This window comes from Panthera pardus, unplaced genomic scaffold (genome assembly GCF_024362965.1).
Source record: "Panthera pardus isolate Hobbes unplaced genomic scaffold, ASM2436296v1 HiC_scaffold_8, whole genome shotgun sequence".
Lineage (NCBI taxonomy): Eukaryota > Metazoa > Chordata > Mammalia > Carnivora > Felidae > Panthera > Panthera pardus.
This window is the reverse complement of record NW_026527013.1, coordinates 21,365,142-21,384,517: the sequence shown is the minus strand read 5'-3', so window position 1 is coordinate 21,384,517 and position 19,376 is coordinate 21,365,142. Positions and strand designations below refer to the sequence as shown.

The 19,376-nt window shown below is 42.4% G+C and overlaps 2 protein-coding genes and 3 non-coding genes across 7 annotated transcripts; 1 reads left to right on the top strand and 4 right to left on the bottom strand.

The window, feature by feature from the left end:
- Positions 1-282: 282 nt before the first annotated feature.
- GLT8D1 (glycosyltransferase 8 domain containing 1) lies at positions 283-13,531 on the top strand. 2 transcript variants are annotated; one of them, XM_019417157.2, is made up of 10 exons: positions 283-389; positions 4,983-5,036; positions 5,122-5,220; positions 7,314-7,527; positions 9,774-9,891; positions 10,388-10,472; positions 10,660-10,772; positions 11,331-11,497; positions 11,618-11,730; positions 12,875-13,531. In XM_019417157.2, the coding sequence occupies exons 2-10, from the start codon at positions 5,021-5,023 to the stop codon at positions 13,060-13,062; spliced, it is 1,113 nt and encodes a 370-aa protein (XP_019272702.2). In that variant the 5' UTR covers positions 283-389; positions 4,983-5,020; the 3' UTR covers positions 13,063-13,531. The 2 variants fall into 2 exon arrangements, with proteins under 2 accessions (XP_019272702.2, XP_019272703.1); XM_019417158.2 differs by lacking the exon at positions 12,875-13,531 and adding an exon at positions 11,899-12,419.
- On the bottom strand, positions 7,048-19,368 carry GNL3 (G protein nucleolar 3). Of its 2 annotated transcripts, none has more exons than XM_019417153.2 (15): positions 19,143-19,368; positions 18,458-18,516; positions 17,967-18,104; positions 17,737-17,850; positions 17,427-17,510; positions 16,307-16,439; positions 15,452-15,564; positions 15,095-15,218; positions 14,590-14,677; positions 13,966-14,140; positions 13,691-13,833; positions 13,471-13,607; positions 13,210-13,385; positions 12,857-12,920; positions 7,048-7,702 (listed from the first exon to the last, which is right to left on the bottom strand). In XM_019417153.2, the coding sequence occupies exons 1-15, from the start codon at positions 19,153-19,155 to the stop codon at positions 7,689-7,691; spliced, it is 1,575 nt and encodes a 524-aa protein (XP_019272698.2). In that variant the 5' UTR covers positions 19,156-19,368; the 3' UTR covers positions 7,048-7,688. The 2 variants fall into 2 exon arrangements, with proteins under 2 accessions (XP_019272698.2, XP_019272697.2); XM_019417152.2 differs by lacking the exon at positions 7,048-7,702 and adding an exon at positions 11,020-12,775.
- Positions 14,199-14,277, bottom strand: LOC128775796 (small nucleolar RNA SNORD69). Its single transcript, XR_008420768.1, has one exon. It is a non-coding gene; the product is annotated as a small nucleolar RNA SNORD69 (small nucleolar RNA).
- LOC128775804 (small nucleolar RNA SNORD19B) lies at positions 15,324-15,405 on the bottom strand. The gene has a single exon (XR_008420776.1). It is a non-coding gene; the product is annotated as a small nucleolar RNA SNORD19B (small nucleolar RNA).
- Positions 16,191-16,267, bottom strand: LOC128775795 (small nucleolar RNA SNORD19). Its single transcript, XR_008420767.1, has one exon. It is a non-coding gene; the product is annotated as a small nucleolar RNA SNORD19 (small nucleolar RNA).
- Positions 19,369-19,376: the final 8 nt, after the last annotated feature.

The following is a 19,376-nucleotide window of genomic DNA, read 5'->3' as shown; positions in this document are numbered from 1 at the left end:
CGTCCGGGAGGGGTTAGCCGTCAGTAGTGTAATGGCGGGAGCCGCGGCCCCGGCCCTCCAAACTGTCCTCCTCAGCGCCCCCGCGGCCTAACGGCCGCCAGAGCGCGCCCCGTCTCCATGGCGACCGGCTTTTCTCTGCGAGGACCCGGGCGGTGGGGCTGCCCGGCGCGCCTGTTCGGCGCCACGATTCCGCGGTCGGAGCGGCGGGTGGGTTTCAGGTGTCGGGGCTGCGCCGCGGCCGCAGAACTAGCAGGAGGGCGGGTTTGGTCCGGAGTGCAGGGGAGGCGGGCGGCCCGGCGGCGGACTGGGCCCCCGGGCCTGCCGCGCGGGCGCTGAGCTGGCGGGGCGGGCCGGGGCCCGGACGGTGGCTCCTCCTCCTCTGGCTGCAGGTAAGGGCGGCCGCGGGGAGCGTCTGAGATGAGCTGCTTGCCCCGGCCCTAACCGGGGGTCTCTGGGCGTGGGGGGTGGGGAGGTCCTACGGAGCGTCACACCGTCCTTAGCACCCCTAAGCGTAAGGGGGCCGTGTTGACCCCTAGAATTTAGAGGGCAGTACCCCAGGCCACATCGCCCAATAGAAAGGGCATCCTCTCAAAGAGGGGACCCCCCCCTCCGCCGTCCCTTGCACCGAAATGGAGAGATGGCCTCCATTCGGAGAGTCTCCCAGGTTGGCCGTCCAACACGCTTGCCGGCTGCACCGGCCCCTCCCTATAGGGGCCAAGGGTTCGCTTTGCCTCTCTTTCGAAGCTGGTGTCTATCTCAAAAACTTAGGCCCTCCCTTGTTACCCCCTGAGCGAGATGGGGTGCCCACGCTTGGGAGAGAAACCTCCCTGGGGAACCTAGGCCTGTGAATCCTAGGTGGCTCTCTGGCCTCTATGCTGTGTTGCGTGTCAGGGTCACAGACAGTGGGATGCTCAGCTTTCCCCGGGCAGGCTGCCGCCCACATTCATACATTCAGCACATTTCGCGGTACCTTTTTCTCTGCCACGCAGTGGGCCTAGGATACGGCTGTGACCAACCTCAGGTCCTTACCTTCCTAGAGCCCAGAGTGTGTCAAGGGAGACAATGGTGTAACCCTAGAAATAAATGACAGCCAGCTTTATTCTTGGATAGGGAGGGCCAGGAGATGTGGGAGCTCAGGGCAGCTGCATCTTGAAGGGGGCAGGGGGAGGGGAGGAGAGGCTCCCTCGAGTCCTGAAAGCCAAGTAGGAGTTAGCCAGATGAAGAGGTAGGAGAAAGTGGATGTATATCTTTAGTGCTTTTCCACTTTTCAGCCTGGCAGAGACTTAATAGACTTTCTGCTGTATGTAGAAATTGACATATCCCTCTGTTACACCCTCCCCCTTCCTTTTAAAAAATTTTATTTATTTAGGAAATCTCTACACCCAAAATGGGGCTCAGACTCACAGCCTGGTGTCAAGAGTCGCTTGCTCCTGCAACTGAGCCAACCAGGCACCCCCGTTTTACTCCTTTTTAAATGCACTTTACAACGTGTCAGTTGCTATAGAGGCAGTACGGTATTTGAGCTATGAAGATATGAAAAAAGGAAATTGCTTGTGAGGTTCTATTTGAGAGAGATCTCTGCTGGAATCCATGTCGTTCCTTATGTTGAAATGTGTTTTCATGACCATTATCAAAGATTGTGTTCCCTTTCTGAGCTGAGAACCACCAATGCTCCTATTTACAAGATCATTCAACAAATATCACCTGCCCACTACCAGTGGAGGTTTTTGATGGTGAGGATGCATCAGTAAACACTTTGTTTCATTGGGGTCTCTGTTCTCATTAGGGCTCACATTCTAGGCCCAGAAGACAGATATAAAGAAACAAAGAAATGAAGGGCACCTGGATAGCTCAGTTGGTTAAGTGTGCGACTTGGGCTCTGGTCATGATCTCACCGTTCCTGAGTTCGAGCCCAATACAGGGGCTCTGTGCTGACAGCTCAGAGCCTGTACCCTGCTTCAGATTCTGTGTCTCCCTTGCTCTCTGCCCCTCCCCTGCTCATGCTCTATCTCTCTCTCTCAAAAATAAACATTAAAAAAAATAATAAATGAGAGGATTTCATAATTGAGGAGGGGATGTGGTGAACTTTCCTGATGGCCTCTGAGGGGATGGATAACAGTATAGAAAGATGACCTTGGCCTGAGATACAGTTGTGAGATTGAGTTCCGTATTGGGCTCCTCGCTGGATGTGGAGTTTGCTTGGGATTTTCTCTCTCTTTCTGCCCCTCCCTCTCTCTTTCTCTCTCTCAAAATAAACAAACATTTTAAAAAATGACCTTGGGCTTTGGTGACCTCAACAAGATGAGTTTGAATGGAACAGTAGGGACAGAAGTCTGGCCTGGAGGAGGCTAAAAGAAGAGGATGAGGAAGAGCTAGAGGTAAAATTTTTTCAAGCATTTAGAGTGAGGGGAGCAGAAAAATGGGTCCGTGGATCAACTGGGTGAGGGGAGTGGTGTCTTTTTTTTTTTTTTTTTTTAATTAATTAACTGGAAAGATACAAGAGCATGATAGTATGCTGATGGGTGTGATCCAGCAGAGAGTGAGTGTGCTGATGTTGCGCCAAGGAAACAAGTAGAGATTAGCTTACAGAGCGTAAGTGGAATGACCTTTCTTGGGACTACATATTAACAAAAGGGAGAGCAGAAAAGGTGGGTACATCTGCCAAGAATGGGTGCTAATGCCGGTAACTAGCAAGTTAAAAAGAAAATGGTATTCTTTCTCCCTAAGGTTTCTTCAGCCATATTTTTTGGATACGCCTGTCCTGGTTGTGTGTGTGTGTTTTGTGAGTGATTTGGGAATGTAAAGGTTTTATAATTTCTAAACAAAATATTAACTTCCCTAGTGAAAAATTGAATATTGCTGATCAAATTGTTCTTAGCTGTGTACTCTTAAAAAATATAGCCACTATTACACATCCAGGGTCTACATGAGGTTTTGAGAATTCTTTCTAACCACATCAGTGAGTTTCATTACAAGGAGTAGCAATAGGAAAGAAAATATGGATCAGACATACTTCATAATAATTAGCATTTGGCAGAGAGATAACTGTGGAAGTTTTAGAAGCAAATGGTTTCTGCCATGGTGGTTTATTTAAGTACATCAAGTACCTGTCAGGATTGTGGTTTTCTTGTGTCTAGCTAATTACCTCTCAATCCACATACTATCTCTAAGTAACTTACTGGACGTTGTTGAGCTAAAACACTGTCCCTTGTATCATTAAGTTAAATGAGATTTATTCGAGTGAGATGGTTCTCTTTATTTGTGGTGGAAATTGACTCCAAGCAGGCAGATGTTAGAGTTTTGTCTGCGGGGCTCCTGGTCAATCAGTTTTTGTAGGTAAGTAAGGCTCAGCCCACCATGTGAAAAGCACACAGTGTATATAATGACGTGCATTCTTTAGAGAAGTTCACTGGTATAATGTACTTTATATATACTGCTCTAGAAAGAAATGGGAGAGAGGGAGAGAGTGTGTGTGTACGTATTTTAGATTGTTCTTTGGGAGTCTGAATTATTTTCTCCCCAGTTTGTAGTCTAATCTGTGATTCTCAGTTCTTAAAACAACCCTTCAATAGATTTCTTTTTTTTCTCTTTTTTTCAAAGGTCTTGAGAAATCAAGTGCCTGATAGGCACACACTTAAGATGAAATTAATTCAAACTTACTTTTATTTAATTATTTAAATTTTTTTTATTAAAAAAAATTTTTTTTTAATCTTTATTCATTTTTGAGAGACAGAGTACAAGTGGAGGAGGGGCAGAGAGAGAGGGAGACACAGAATCCAAAGCAGGATCCAGGCTCTGAGCTGTCAGCACAGAGCCCGACATGGGGCTTGCTGTACAGCTCAGTACAGCTAGCTGTAAGATCATGACCTGAGCTGAAGTCAGATGCTTAACCAATTGAGCCACCCAGGCACCACACTTTGATGTAGAAATATGCTATAATTCAGGGTGCATTGTGAAGTTAGTAGCCTTATGTAAATGTTAGATGCTTCCATGAGGGGGAAGATGAAGTAGAAAATGGTAAATGTCTCAAAGGTAGGATTATAATATCCTGGTTGCATAAACCTGTTTTTATAAGGAAATGTTACCCAGAGATTGTTGTAGAAATCTCATCATTTAATTTTGTTCCACACACAATCTCATTTTCATTGGATGATCATTATTATTATTTTACAGTTTTCTTTTTTATTTATTTTTTAAGTAATCTTTACACTCATTGCAGGGCTTGAACTCACAACCCCATGCTCTTCTGACAGAGCCAGCCAGGCTATTAATCTTTTTTTAAGTGAAAGCATCAGATGAGCTGGGGAGCACAAGCCACAGGCAGAGTGACAGTATTGGATACCACTTTAGGAAGAGATGAGTAGTTACCAACAGAAATGAAACCCTGGAAAGAAGCTCATTTTTCTTTTAGGGGATTTTTAATTTTTGAGAACAGCAGTCTCAAATTTTGACGGCAAAATTGGGTTTTGTGCATTTTTGTAATTATGTTTCTTTAAATGAATTTCTCTTTAAATGAAATTTTGTTTTAAATGAAGTTGGAAAATTTTTTCTCTTTAATTCCAGTTAAAGCTGAATGGGATACAACTCAGAACAGGGACGTTTTGTGCCAGTGAGGCCGACCTCAGGCTATAGACAACAGAGTCCATGTCTAATTTAACTAGAAATTTCACCTGGAGAACATTTCCATAGTGGTTAGACCTCAGGTAGTCCTCTTGGTAGAATTTATTTTGCTTTTCATCTGGTGACATTTAACATACAAGGCTATCTATTTCTCCCAGGTTATTTGCAAGTATTTTATTATCATGACAACTATATAAAATTCAGATCCCAAATTGGGTTCTTGGAGACTATTAATTCAGAATGAACTTCTGGCAGAAAATACTTGTATGCATTTCTTGTTTCTATCTAAATAAAATGCTGAGGCATTTCGATGGCCATTCTCATGTACCTGCTGACTTTGGGGGCTTGTTTTTGTTTTGTAGGGTTAAAAACTAATATTTATATAAGACAGAAGAGAAAGATGTCATTCCGTAAAGGTATGCTCTTTCTACAAATTTTCTTGTTTTTATAGCTGCTCAAAAGGTAAAGAGATGTAATGCAGGCTTTTCCTCTTTGTTTCAGTAAACATCATCGTCCTGGTCCTGGTTGTTGTTCTCTTCCTACTGGTTTTGCACCATAACTTTCTCGGCCTGAGCAGTTTGCTAAGGAATGAGGTTTCAGGTATGGGAACCCTTACTAATGTTTTGGCATCTGTTGAGGACCCGGGGTTCCCTGTGTCCCACATCCTAAAAGTTATAACACTAGGCTAAAGGAAAATAAAGTTTTCTTCTTGTCCTTACAAAAGCTGCTAGGAAAAGGTAGTGGTGCTCCTTTTGTTCTTATAGCCCCACCCCCACCTCCCTGTTGTGGAGATTTGCTAAGGGTTTGATCTTACCGCAGACCCCTTTTCACCAAAGCAGAGGCCTTAGGGGAACTGTCTGCTCATTGCAGCAGGGGAGGGCTTCAGAAGGTGGGGACAGGTATGTGAAGCTTCTACTTGATGCCTGCCCTGTTTACTGGTGTCATTGGGCTCCTTTCCTTCATCTGTTCTTTCCTTTAACGTGTGGAACAGTAGTACTGGGACCATAGTAGTAAAACAAAACCAGAAAGCCTTATTAACTGATGTAAAAAATCACTTTATTGCATAATTCCATTGCTCTACTACAGTATTGGGAGGTTTCAGGATGTTTGTCAAAAATCATTTTGCGGTTGCTACCCACCCTAGTTGACCAGAACAAGAAAAGACGAATAGCTTTTGCCTGACCTTCACAGAGTGCTCTGAAATAACAGTATGTATTTACATATATACATACAACATACATTAAGCAAGTATGATATGTATAATGTATGCATAATGTATGCTCTTGGTGGGAACATTTAGAAAAAGGAAAACAGCATTCAGGCTCCACGAGAATACTTTGTTCACTGCTTTATCTCCTATGTAGTTGGATGATGGCTAGTACACAGGAGGTGCTCAATAAATTTTCATTGAAAATTATTTCATTGCCTAGATACAGCTATTACTAAAATTTTGGCTTAGTACCTTCCTGCCTTTTTTTTCTGTGTATGTATTTTTTCTGTCATGAGATGATGTAATATATAAACTGCAATGACCTGTTTTTCCATGTGATTATATCTGAAGCAAGTCACCGTGATGGTAGATATTCTTCATATATAATTTTAATGCCACATAGTTTGTTTTCCACAGGAAAAATAGTCTTGGAACAATGTGACTCAGCCTTTTTTTGATGGCATTCCCACTGTAACATGTTATAGATAGCACCCAAATATACATGTGTATTTGCTTATTGTCCATCTACCCTTCATGGTGGTAGAGATTTGTGTTTTACTTATGGCTATGACCCCAATGCCTAGCACATATTAGATGCTCAGTGTCCAATGAATGTAAATGAATGAATATATATTGTAAAAGGCAAAAAGGAACGTTTACAAAACAGTACTTAGAATTGCTGTGTGTGGTGTGTGGTCTGATACTTTTCTGATTTGGTGCTCTATTCCAATTCAGGAATTGCTTTTCTACTCAAATTCTGATTGTGACCCACTAAATTGATTTCATGCCTATTTATGGGACACAGTTCATGGTTTGAAAAAAAATGGTTTAGGGGCGCCTGGGTGGCTCAGTCGGTTAAGCGGCCGACTTCAGCTCAGGTCATGATCTCACGGTCCGTGAGTTCAAGCCCCGCGTCGGGCTCTGTGCTGACAGCTCAGAGCCTGGAGCCCGTTTCAGATTCTGTGTCTCCCTCTCTCTCTGACCCTCCCCTGCTCATGCTCTGTCTCTCTCTGTCTCAAAAATAAATAAACGTTAAAAAAAAAAATTTTTTTTTAAAAAAAGAAAAAAATGGTTTAGTCAGTTTCTAGGTTTTCACAATTATAAACACACTTGTGACTTTGGATTACCTCTCAGATTTGTACTTAAGAGAGGCAAGGGGAATTACTGGGTCAGAGATCATGTACCTGTTTAAGGTTCTTGATACAAATTGCTAAAAAGACATTCTGGAAAGATTCTATTGTATTCCCACCAGTAATGTATCAGAATTCAGTCCACCAATATTTTTTTTAATGTTTCTATTTTTCCAAAAGCCTTGTCACACATAGGAAAACACAGAGTTTCTGGGCTATCTGCCTCATGTTGTAATGGGGGGAGAATGAAGTAAGTATAATCCTCACCTTACCTCTTATCATGTCTTGGACTCTAGATCGAAAGCTTATGAGGTTTTGTATCACAATACTTTCCTTGTGTGTGTTCTTTGCAGATTCAGGAATTGTGGGGTTTCAGCCCATAGACTTTGTCCCAAATGTTCCCCGACAAGCTGTAGACGGGAGACAAGAGGAGATTCCTGTGGTCATCGCTGCATCTGAAGATAGGCTCGGGGGGGCCATTGCAGCCATAAACAGCATTCAGCACAACACTCGCTCCAATGTGATGTTTTACATTGTTACGCTCAATGGTACAGCAGACCATCTCCGGTGAGTTCTGCTTGCCTGATGATTCTGCTTCTAGAGGATGCTCTAGAACAGGCCAGCTGCCAATCCAGGAATGTTTTTTTCCATATGTGTATACTTCTTCTATACAATTGAGATCATACCACATAAAAACTGCACATGAGAGGTTTTTCCATGTGATTGTATCATAAACACATCCCTGTGGTAGGACAAAGAATATAAGGAATTTGTACCAAGATGTAAATTAATTCTGTCATACACACATTATTAAATCAAGGGTTTTTTTTAGTAATAGTTTCTCAGTGAAGGAAGCAATATGTTGATTTACATTCTGTTACAAGTTCCTTATCTCATGGACACACCCTGAGTAGTTAGTTCTAGAGTGGGATGGGTCAGGGGAACGATGGCAAGGTGGTGTGGTGAAGTGAGCATATAGATGAGAATCCGGATCCTGGCCCAGTGATTGGGGAGAATTACTTAACCCCTGGGAGCCCATTTCCTCATCTCTAAGTATGGGGTGAAAATGTCCAACTTAGAGGATTATTGTGTTGAAAATGAGAATATATAAAAAAACATTAAGAACATAATAGTCAGTAAACGTTCCTTACTGTAATTGTGATTAATCAAAGAATCCTAATCTGATAAAGTCATCCAGATCTTGAAAATGCTCTGAATTCAGATTTATGATATTCAAAGAAACATCTTATTTAATAGGCTAACAGTTGTCACTGTTCTAAAACATTTCTGTCCTTGTGACTTTCTCCATAGTTCCTGTTTAGTTTGTGAAAGTTGTTATTATTTTTCCTATATTTTAAGGACTCCAAGGGGCGCTTGGGTGGCTCAGTTTGTTGAGTGTCTGACTTTGGCTCAGGTCACAATCTCGTGGCTCGTGGGTTCAAGCCCTGCCTCCGGCTCTGTGCTAACAGCTCAGAGCCTGGAGCCTGCTTTAGATTTTGGGTCTCCCTCTCTCTCTCTGCCCCTCCCTTGCTCATGCTCTGTCTCTCTCTCGGTCTCAAAAATAAACTTTAAAAAAGTAAATAAAAACTCCAAAACCATCTAAAATAATGTAGAAATACTGCACTAGCAGAGACTACAGGAAAAATGTGCAGTTATTTACAGAACACAGACTTTCTTAGAGTTAGTACCTTAGACACTGGTGGAGGAATTACTTAGTCATTACAGTGAATTAATGAGTCTAAAAGAACAGGCTGACTACCAGTTTTGTCGACAATTAGCTTTCACTGCCATCATATTTTGACTTTTCTTCACCACGTATTTGGAGAAACAAGAGTTGATTGGTCCGTGTGATGATGGGATGTTCTCAACTGGTTTCTCTCCAGCACTGATCCTGAATGTGAGCCTGGTGGGAGCACTGTCCATCACCACAGAATCTTGGTTCAGGCAGGGACTTTGATGGGCATACCTTCACTTAGATGAGGAAACCAAGGCTCATAGAAGAGGCTTGAAGACATCTATATGGTCCCCAGGGTTTCTCTTAAACTACATTATGCCCTCATTGGAAGACAGAGAAGGCTATAGTTTGGGGACATAGTTACTTATTTAAAAAAATTTTTTAGGGGCGCCTGGGTGGCTCAGTTGGTTAAGCGGCCGACTTCGGCTCAGGTCATGATCTCACGGTCTGTGAGTTCAAGCCCTGCGTCGGGCTCTGTGCTATCAGCTCGGAGCCTGGAGCCTGTTTCAGATTCTGTGTCTCCCTCTGTCTCTGACTCTCCCCCGTTCATGCTCTGTCTCTCTCTGTCTCAAAAATAAACGTTAAAAAAAAAAAAATAAAAAAATAATTTTTTTTTAATGTTTATTTTTGAAAGAGAGCACGCGCACGCACATGTGTGGGAGGGGCAGAAAGTGAGGGAGACACAGAATCTGAAGTGGGCTCCAAGCTCTGAGCTGTTAGCATACCTAACGAACCATGACGTGAGATTGTGACCTGAGCTGAAGTTGGACACTTAACTGACTGAGCCACCCAGGAGTTCCTGGGGACATGGTTATTTAAAAATTTTTCTTTAATGTTTATCTATTTTTGAGAGAGAGAGAGTGCAAGTAGGGGAGGGGCAGAGAGAGAGAGACACACACACAGAATCCAAAGCAGGCGCCAGGCTCCGAGCTGTGAGCACGGAGCCCAATGCGGGGCTCGAACCCATCAACTGCAAGATCATGACCTGAGCCAAAGTTGGGTGCTTAACCGACTGAGCCACCCAGGCGCCCCAAGGACATGGTTATTTAAAACAAATTCGGTGCTTTATTTTCATCAGGTCCTGGCTCAGCAGCAGTACCTTGAAAAGCATCAGGTACAAAATTGTGGATTTTGACACTAAACTTTTGGAAGGGAAAGTCAAGGAGGATCCTGACCAGGGTGAATCCATAAAACCAGTGAGTTCCATACATCCTTATTTGTACTTGGGAGTTTGGTGGACTCGAACACAGGTTTGAACTGCATGGGTCCACCTATATGCAGATTTTTTTCGATACAGTACTATAAATGTTTGTTCTTACGATTTTAACATTTTTCCCTAGCTTACGTTATTCTAATACAGCATATAGTATGTATACCAGATGTATGGACTGTTATAGGTAAGGTCAACAGTAGGCTATTAAGTTTTGGGAGACTTAAAAAGTTGTATGTGGATTTTTGTGCAGGGGGCCAGTGTCCCTAAACCCCAAGTTCTTCAGGAGTCCACTGTGTTAGGAAGTGATTGGGATACTTGGGTAACTGGGTATGGTTCCCTGGGGATCAAGGTTGGGCAGTTCTGAGAGACCTTTAGCGGTCTTCTCCTGCATGGGTACTGAGAGCACTCTGGGAGTTTCTAATAAAGGCATAGTCACTGATGAATCCTGTGCCAATGGCTCTTTCTTTTTCCTTTCCCAGTTAACCTTTGCAAGGTTCTACTTGCCAATTCTGGTTCCCAGTGCAAAGAAGGCCATATATATGGATGATGATGTAATTGTGCAAGGTACCAAAGACTGTCACCATTAGTGCTGTTCTCTATCCAGAGTGTGGGCGGTAGCAATTGTTTTATTTATGGTATCTTATAAAAGTTCATCCTAAGTGGGAGGAATGTGCATCTTGAGGCAACTCAAAGTGTAAATCTTAAAAGAAAAAAAAAAGTAAATCTAAATCTTACACCTTGTCTGTTTCAGGGGATATTCTTACCCTTTACAATACACCACTGAAGCCAGGGCATGCAGCTGCATTTTCAGAAGATTGTGACTCAGCCTCTACCAAAGTTGTCATCCGTGGAGCAGGGAACCAGGTAAAGTACTTATTCAAGATCTTACATAGACACGCCACTCTCTATACTGCAGGGTAATGGGGAGAGGCAGCAAAATCAAGGGGCCCTTTACTTTTTGCTACATTTCCCATTCCCCAGTTCATCCCCAAATTCAAGGCCGCTTTTCTGTGGACTGGTTCATGATTTTAACAACCTGATTCTCCTTGAACATCTGGCTTAGTAGGTTTATTCTAGGTTCCTATTGTTAATTTGGAATCCGAAATGTCACTGTTTTGTTAAAAATGTTTATTGGAGAGGGGGAAGAGAGAGCATGGGCACATGTGTGCAGGAAGGGCAGGGAGAGAGAGAGAGCATCCCAAGCAGGCTCCGTATGACCTGAACCAAGATCAAGAGTTGGATGCTTAACTGACCAAGCCACCCAGGCATCCCCCAAATGTCACTTTTCATTGCTTTACACAGAGCCCCTTTGCTAATAATCTGAGTTTAATAAGCAGGTTTTTTTTTTTTTTAAACTGGCTATCAGTTACATCTATTCTGTTTGAAGCAATAAACCTACTATATATCCCATTTGTGTTTTAGTATAATTACATTGGCTATCTTGACTATAAAAAAGAAAGAATTCGTAAACTTTCCATGAAAGCCAGCACCTGCTCATTTAATCCTGGAGTTTTTGTTGCAAACTTGACAGAATGGAAAAGACAGAATATAACCAACCAGCTGGAAAAATGGATGAAACTCAACGTAGAGTAAGTATATATAGCTGACCATGCTGTAAAGATGCTTATTTCAACCCGGGTAGTCTTGTTTAAGAGGAATTTTTAAGGATTCTCCACTAACAGTTTACATTTGTCATTTGTCCCCCCAAGAGAGGGACTGTACAGCAGAACACTGGCTGGCAGCACCACAACACCACCTCTGTTGATCGTATTTTATCAACAGCACTCTACAATTGACCCCATGTGGAATGTCCGCCACCTCGGTAAGTTGAAAAAATTAACCAAAGGCCTAACTAATAAAGAATTTAAGTGTCTTTCCTCAGGGATGGGATATATCCAGTTCCCTTTAAGTTTTCTGGAGTTTGATGTAGCATTCTTATTTCTGACTAGTACTAGGTACAATCATTTGGCTCTTTTTTTCTCAATGTAAGGTTCCAGTGCTGGAAAACGATATTCACCCCAGTTTGTAAAGGCTGCCAAGTTACTTCATTGGAATGGTCACTTTAAGCCATGGGGAAGAACTGCTTCCTATTCTGATGTCTGGGAAAAATGGTATATTCCAGACCCCACAGGCAAATTCAGCCTGATCCGAAGACATATGGAGATCTCAAATACAAAATAAAACATAATTTATGCTATAAGCATTTCTCAGGAAATCCTGGAAGACAGTATGTGTGGGAATTAACAGTTGCAAGGCTTCAATGCCTATCTGCAGCAACCCATGGAAAGAGGGACATTTCAGCTGGGTAAAGAGGATGAACTACCCTGTTTAGCAGTCAGCTTCCCAGATAGGCTATAAATGTCTCCATCTGCCTTACCAAATGTTTGCTTACTGCCATACTGAAGGACTGACAGGGATGGTACGGCTAGTTCAACACTACTGCTTGGTTTTACTTTTGTAATATTAACCTGTGGTCTGATCTGTTAATAAAGTGAAACCTACATTTTTCAATAGGTGTCTGATGGTTTGCTTCCAGGTGATTAAGTATACTTCTACCCAGTTGTTAAGAGAGCGGTGCTGCTATAGAATTCAGACACTTTATAATTGCCTCATTTTTAAAGAATGAGTGTACCATGATATATATTTGCAAAATTTACACAGCTTATGGCATATAGCAACAAACTATACATCACACACAATAGAACAGCTCAGCAGTCTGCTCAAAATGTAAAAAAAAAAACAAACCACAAAACCCAACAAACACCTTCTAAAAAGACAAGGTTGTTACACATAGTCTGTACTGAAGTCATAAGCATCATCTTCCTCTTCAGCCATTTTATCTGAGATGTAAGATTGTGCTGACTCATCTATATTGGAGAAAAGAAAAGTTAAGGTTAAAATTCCATACCATGCCGCTTTGTTATTGGTAAATCCCTCCACCAACCCACCTGCTTGAGACTCTTCAGGCAGTGCCCACGTCTCTTCCGCCGGGACCATGGCTAAGCTCTCTTCCTGTGGGACAAAGAAGCAGTGCAAGATTAGTAACCCTTGTCTGCTCATTAATCTAAGTAACTGCACATCTGGAAAGACTCTGAAGGTACTTGTAATGAGACACACAAAATTAAGACTAATGATTGCAAACCTTAAATACTAAATCTTAGGTTTTTTTCTTGTTTTTTTTTTTTTTGGTAGTCTATCACGAACTGTTTAATTTCTACTTTCATCCCTTTCCCATTTGTTAAACATTATTAATGCTAAAAAATGCACTCAAGCTTAAGCAACTTGTGTGCAACATACTTACATCAGCTTCTTCATCAACACTTTCCTGGTCACTGTCAAGGTCGTTGTGGTCCTCCCCCTCCTCCTGCTGTTTCTGTCTTGGCAGTTCTTCAGGAATGTCCTTTTCTTCTATTATTCCATTTGTTAGACCTGAAGACTGGAAAAGGATGCTCCTGGCTGAACAAGGGCCCCTGATGCCTAGGGAAGGAACATAGTCCATGTACACAGAGACCTTTTACTGCCCTGTCAGCCAACGAAGAGAGCAAACACAAGCCTTGCTTACTGTGTATGCTGTGTGCATTGTTCTTTTCCAATTCTTCCAGATTAAAGCCCTGTTTCATGTCTGTCATGATGCCCTCATTAAAATGTGGAGAAGGAGTCCAGGATGTAGGGGGATGGCAATAGTAACCTAAGGAGGCACTAGTATTAAAAACAAGATTTGTCAAAAACCAGGGGTCTTCATTCCATGTGGTCCTCAAAATGCCAAGAGAAAGGAGTCTTACCCTGTCCACTCAGACCACATCAGTTTGGCTGCACCTTCTACATTTGGGCTTCCACCTTTTTGGTGCAGTCCTCTTCTCTGAGCAAGCAATGTAAAAAATTCCAGAGGATTCTTAAAGTCTGGGACAGTAAATTTCAGTACTACCTTAAGAAAAAAAAAAAAGGAAAACTGAAAATTTCATTCATCTGATACAGTGTAAAAAGCCTTGAAAAATCTCCCACTTAAATGCTTATGATGAAAGAGAAAATGGGAGCTCAAGGGAAGAGGTTCTTATACCTGTCGAGCATCAGCCTGGGACAAGATGGCGCTAGCGGCCTCTACTGGTTTCACCATTTCAATACTCGCTGGACTCCTCAGAGCAAGTGTGCTGGCAGAGTTAAGCGGAGACACGATGCAGCTTGGACTGTCTATGACTGTGATCTGTTTGTCCAAGGTGACAACCTGCATGCACCTAGAACAAGAGGGATGGTAACTGATGGGAGCACTGGTTTACCTGAAGGATGAGAGACAACGCGAAGCTCAGGGTTGGATTGAACAAACTCAGCACACAGTCTGTCAGATCCAGTTTATCATCATTCGCTTCGTGTTTTATCTGAAACCCTAACGGTGCTCCATCTACTTCTAAAAAGAAACACTACGTTATAGCCTATATGTTGACCTAAATGCATGCTGTTTCCTCTGCCATAAAGATTTCCCCTCCCCTCAATCTATTTGCTTGTCTTTCAAACTAGATGTGAGCTATTCCACTCTAATCCATTCTTCCCTAAACCTAGCACTAACCTAACCCTGTTCCTTTCACTGACACCTCTAAAGAAAGAATGGTCTTCCTTAAGCTATTGAAAACAAAATATTGACTCATCTATGATAAAATATTATAATTATGTAAGAACTCACTTTTACCTTGTCAGCCCCATGGATACACCAACATTACATATCCGTTCTTGTTTCAAGCTATTGATGATGCTGCTTTTCCCCACATTTGGGAAACCTACAAGTGGGAAATCCACAGAACAAAAGGCATTATGTATTATATTGGTAATTACCAAATTTCCACTGCCTTATTTTAGGTTTGCCTGATGTTTAGAGCAAGATCAGAGTTGGATCTGAGTGTCTTCATTTCAACACTAAGACAAATCTTAGCATCTTCATTTCTTGCACAAGAAATCAAGGGTAGGAGGATTAATTCAAATAAACTAGGGAGCTTTCAGAAGCCAACTTCCTACAGTGCACATCTGGCAAAAGACTGAAATAGGCAGCAATTAACGTTTCTTTGTGTGCATCTGAAATGGGCAAGAAGCTAATGTTTGAACAAGCCCTTTATTAAGCACCAACCCCACACAGTTAACATGGAAAAATTCTCGGCACTTAAGAGGTAATACGTAAGATGTGTTGAACTGAAACTCACCAATTACTCCAACCCGAATGGCTTTGCCGTAAGTCTCCTGAAAACTTCTAAGAAGCTTCCAAAGGCCTTCTTTCCCAACACAGACTTCATTTTTGAATGGAGCTCTCTTCTTTAACTTCAAATGCTAAATAAAATTCCAAGTTTACTTCTGATAACTCACCAGATAAAACCCAAGCAATCTGGTTCCAGAACCCAGCTATTAAAATCACACTATTATCTTTCAGATTATCTCTGGATGAAATCAGAGTTGGATCTTATGAGTTCTCATTTTTTAATCAAGATTTTGTACACTCATCATATTTCAGCCATCCAAAATCTGAAAGAACCATACTTCCCACCACTAACAGTGAAGAGTACCTTGATTATCTTGCCCTTGTCCTTCAGATTTGTTGAGGCTCTGAACACCACTGTTGGTAATTCCTTCTTCAAATAATTTAGCCAGTTCTCCAAATTCTCCTTTGGTACCAAATCTAATAGGAATTAGGAATAAGACACATACTCCAATTTGGTAATTTTGTTGATAGGAATATGCACTATCTGATAAACTGGATTTCACTCTGGTTTGTCTCTTCAGTTTTTTCAAAAAGATTTAAGTGGAAGATGGGGAGAGGGTAAGCTCCCCACTATGCTGCCCTTATCTCAACAGATTTTGGTATCTATACCTCTATATTTCTTCAATTCTCCTCTGTACTACTCACCCTTTCAGAATTAAGTCAACCTGTAGATCATTACCCTACTAACCCTAGGGCTATGTTTCCAAAATTTACTCTCACATATCAGCCATGTTTACTGGCCCCAGCAGTAACTGTGGATCCCAATATTACTTTCTGCTTCCCAAGTCTCTGTTCTGGGTTTTCCTGGCCCTGATGCTCAAACCCGTACGTACTTGCACTTCACATAAATACTGTCATACTGCCATCTCTTCCTATGTGAAATATACTGCACAGTAAGCTATGTACAGAAGCCTACACTCTTGAATAAGACAAAGTGCTAAGTAATGAATGTCAAAAAGAAAGTTGAAACCAATTGATCTCTCATAGAAAATACCTCCACCCCATTGCCCAGCACTGTCTTTGGCAACAAGACCATATACACTGGCTTTACTGAGATCAGAGTTGGATCTTAACAGTCCTCAGTAAAAATCAGACTGCTCACATGTTTTCCTCATACCTCACTAGTGCATATGGAACATAAAACATCCCTTTTGCTCACCTGATTTATTTAATACAAGTACCAGCTTTTTCTGTCCACCCTGGACAATGGCCTCTTCTACCTGGGGACACCTGCAACCAAGAGGATCTCTGGCATCCAACACCTCCAGCACAACATCTGAGGCTTCAATCACCTGTCAAGGCAGAAACTATCAGAGGAGCATCCCTTACTCTGTCTGGCAACACCCTCCATACAAGTATACTGGCGTTTTCCACTTTGCAACTCAAAGTTGGATCTTTTGTCTTCACTTTGGCATGAAGGATGTTCACATATCATTTCTCATAGGAAAGTGAAACACAAGTTTGCTTGGCAGCCTCTGGTCTCTCATCAAAGTGGAAATACCCCACTGTCTTGAACATATTACCCTCCCATAGTGAATTATGTAGTTTGATAGGCTCCTGTGGCCCTGCCAAGACTGCTGAGCAGCAGTCATGTTCTATTCACAGAGGGGAGTGAGCTTAGGAAAATGGGCATTGGGGATGGGAGTTCTGGGGAGCAGCTATGCCAAGACACTCCCTTGACCTCCTTCACTTAGGAGGTCACACAATACTTCCAACAAGAGTATTTTAAAGACTTTTTCCACACTGCTTGCTATAATGTATTTTTCTCTATTAAGTTTTATTTTTGAGAGTGCAAGTGCCCACATGTTGGGGGAGGGGCAGAGAGAGAGGGAGAGAGAAAATCCTAAGCAGGCTCCATGCTAACAACATGGATGTGGGACTCAATCGCACGAACCATGAGATCATGACCTGAGCTGGAACAACCATGGATGCTTAACTGAATGAGTCACCTAAGCACCCCATGTTTTACTCTATTTTAAAATGTGCTATATCATCATGTTACTTTAACACAAAGTACCACTTTTGTAAATCATGCTCATAGGAAACTGTTCCTGTGCAAAAAATTTAAAACACAAGAATATTTCCTTTAGCTAAACAGAAAAGGCTGTAAATAGAATAAGCCACAATAAACAAATAGGATAAGCCAACTTTCTGAAAAATTTTTCTAGCTCAAGTGAATTCCACTTCCACCTTTTCAGGGTTGGTAACAGGAAAAAAGAATGACTCTAGTCTTTTCCAACCTCATTACCATTTTTACACACTAGCCTAGACTAAAATACCTTTTTAAGTTCCTGACAATACAACTTCTTTGGATTCTGTTTGCCTGCCTTGGCTTTGTTCTTAGCTTTACGCTGCCCAAATTCCTACAAGATAAAAAAACAAAGGAAAAAAGACACAAAATTAGCAGTTCAGTTGTAACGTCTTTCTCCACTTTCCATGGCTAATTAGGAGCACTGCAATTGTTACTTCTATAGGTAAAACAGAGTGAGAATGGTCTTTTTCTGCCCAGGAGGTACAACAGCCCCTGCCCTAAGTCTGTACTTTTGCTTCTACAATAGAACTCTCATTCACAAAGACACTTGATCATACCTCGTTCACAGGTTCCAAGTTAGATGCCTTAACACCAGGGTTAGTTTCAAGTTTCCTTTTCTTTTCCTGTTCTTTCTGCCTATCGAGTTTCTGCTGCTGTTTTAGTTCTTCAAGCTGTATCCAAGTCATAAGAGAAAAGGGTGAGCCAAAGCAACTTGGTATTACTTTACTTTCAAAAAATACACATACCCACACATCACTTGTTCAAAGTTTCAGCTAACATATCTTACTCGCTGTTTCCTTAGCTCAGCTTCCCGAAGAAGAGCCTCTTTAAAGGGAGCACTGTTTGGAACTCCTGGGTCTTTTCTAGGCTTTCTGCGACCCTGTTTTTTGGCCTCCTTCCTCAATTTTCGATGGTGCTCTCGAACCTATCATAATAAAAATTTTTATTAGTTTATGAAATTTACTAGCCAATCTGGCTAAAGTTAGTTATGCCTGTTAAATAACCTAGAAAAGCTGTAGCAAAAAAAAATGTCACCAGAAGATTCTCTGCAAGGGTTAACATACTGATCAGAGTTTACAGACTTTCTTATCACCAAATTACTGCACTTTCCCACAGCCATATTCCTGATGCCTAAGAACTTGTACCCATGGACAGTCTATTTAACTTCAGTTTCATGAGGTGAAATCCTATTAATCCAGACCTCCTAGTGGAGGAGAGGTGGAGCAGAAATCACGTTAGGATTATACTTAATACAGTTCTCCTAAGCACTGGACTTACCTTTTTTTGGATTTTATACCGCTTATGGCAGGTCATGCGTTTACTTGCTTTCTTTAACTCTACAAAGAAACCGGTCACAAAAGGATTAGGCACAAATGATCAATTTGTTTCGTTTTTAGTGACTGTGCTCTAGAATCATATCCCTTTTCCTATTAAGTAGTTAAGTAACTCTCAAACTTAATTTAAGTATCATATGTGGCGGATAATAAACATACACCACTCTAAAATCCTAGAAAAGTAGACTCAACAGGTCCGGAGCAGAGCCCAGCTTCCTTGCTCCCACTCTTCTCATATAGACGGGTTGCGCACAGGAGCACATGAGACCCCAAACAGCAGCCACTTCTGGTCAAACACCATGAATTACAAGTTAGGAGCAAACAGTGGGTTTCAGAGGCGGCTCTCGGACCTCACCAGGGCCAGACTGAACGTGGTCATGGAAGGGAAAACGCCGGGCCCGAAACATGGTTCAGACTCAGTTTCCTTGCCTAGTCTCCACTTTTGTCTTCGTTTCGTACAACAGAACAGGCCCACGGTTAACGTGGGGCCTTCCCGCTCTTGGTTCTACTACCAGGGACCAGCGCGACGGCCTACCCGCAGGCTCTCCCATTCCCGCAGAGGAGCGCCCTGGTGGTGCATCGGCCAAGAGGCAGAAGCCCCTCCATACCCGCTTTCCGACCCCACTCACTCGGTCGCTTCATCCTGGTAGCGGGAAAGGAAGCAGCGGCAGAAGCTACAACGCGCCTCCGACACAGCCACGTGTGAACTGCGGACAAGCGCGAGCAACACGCACTGACGCTACCGCCGTAAACAGCGCCGCCGTCCGCCCGCGTGCGCGCGCACGCAGTGTCGTGCGGAGCCGGGTTCGCTTGGCGGCCGCGGGACTGGTTTTGCGGCGGCACCGGGAGGGGTGAGGGTGGTG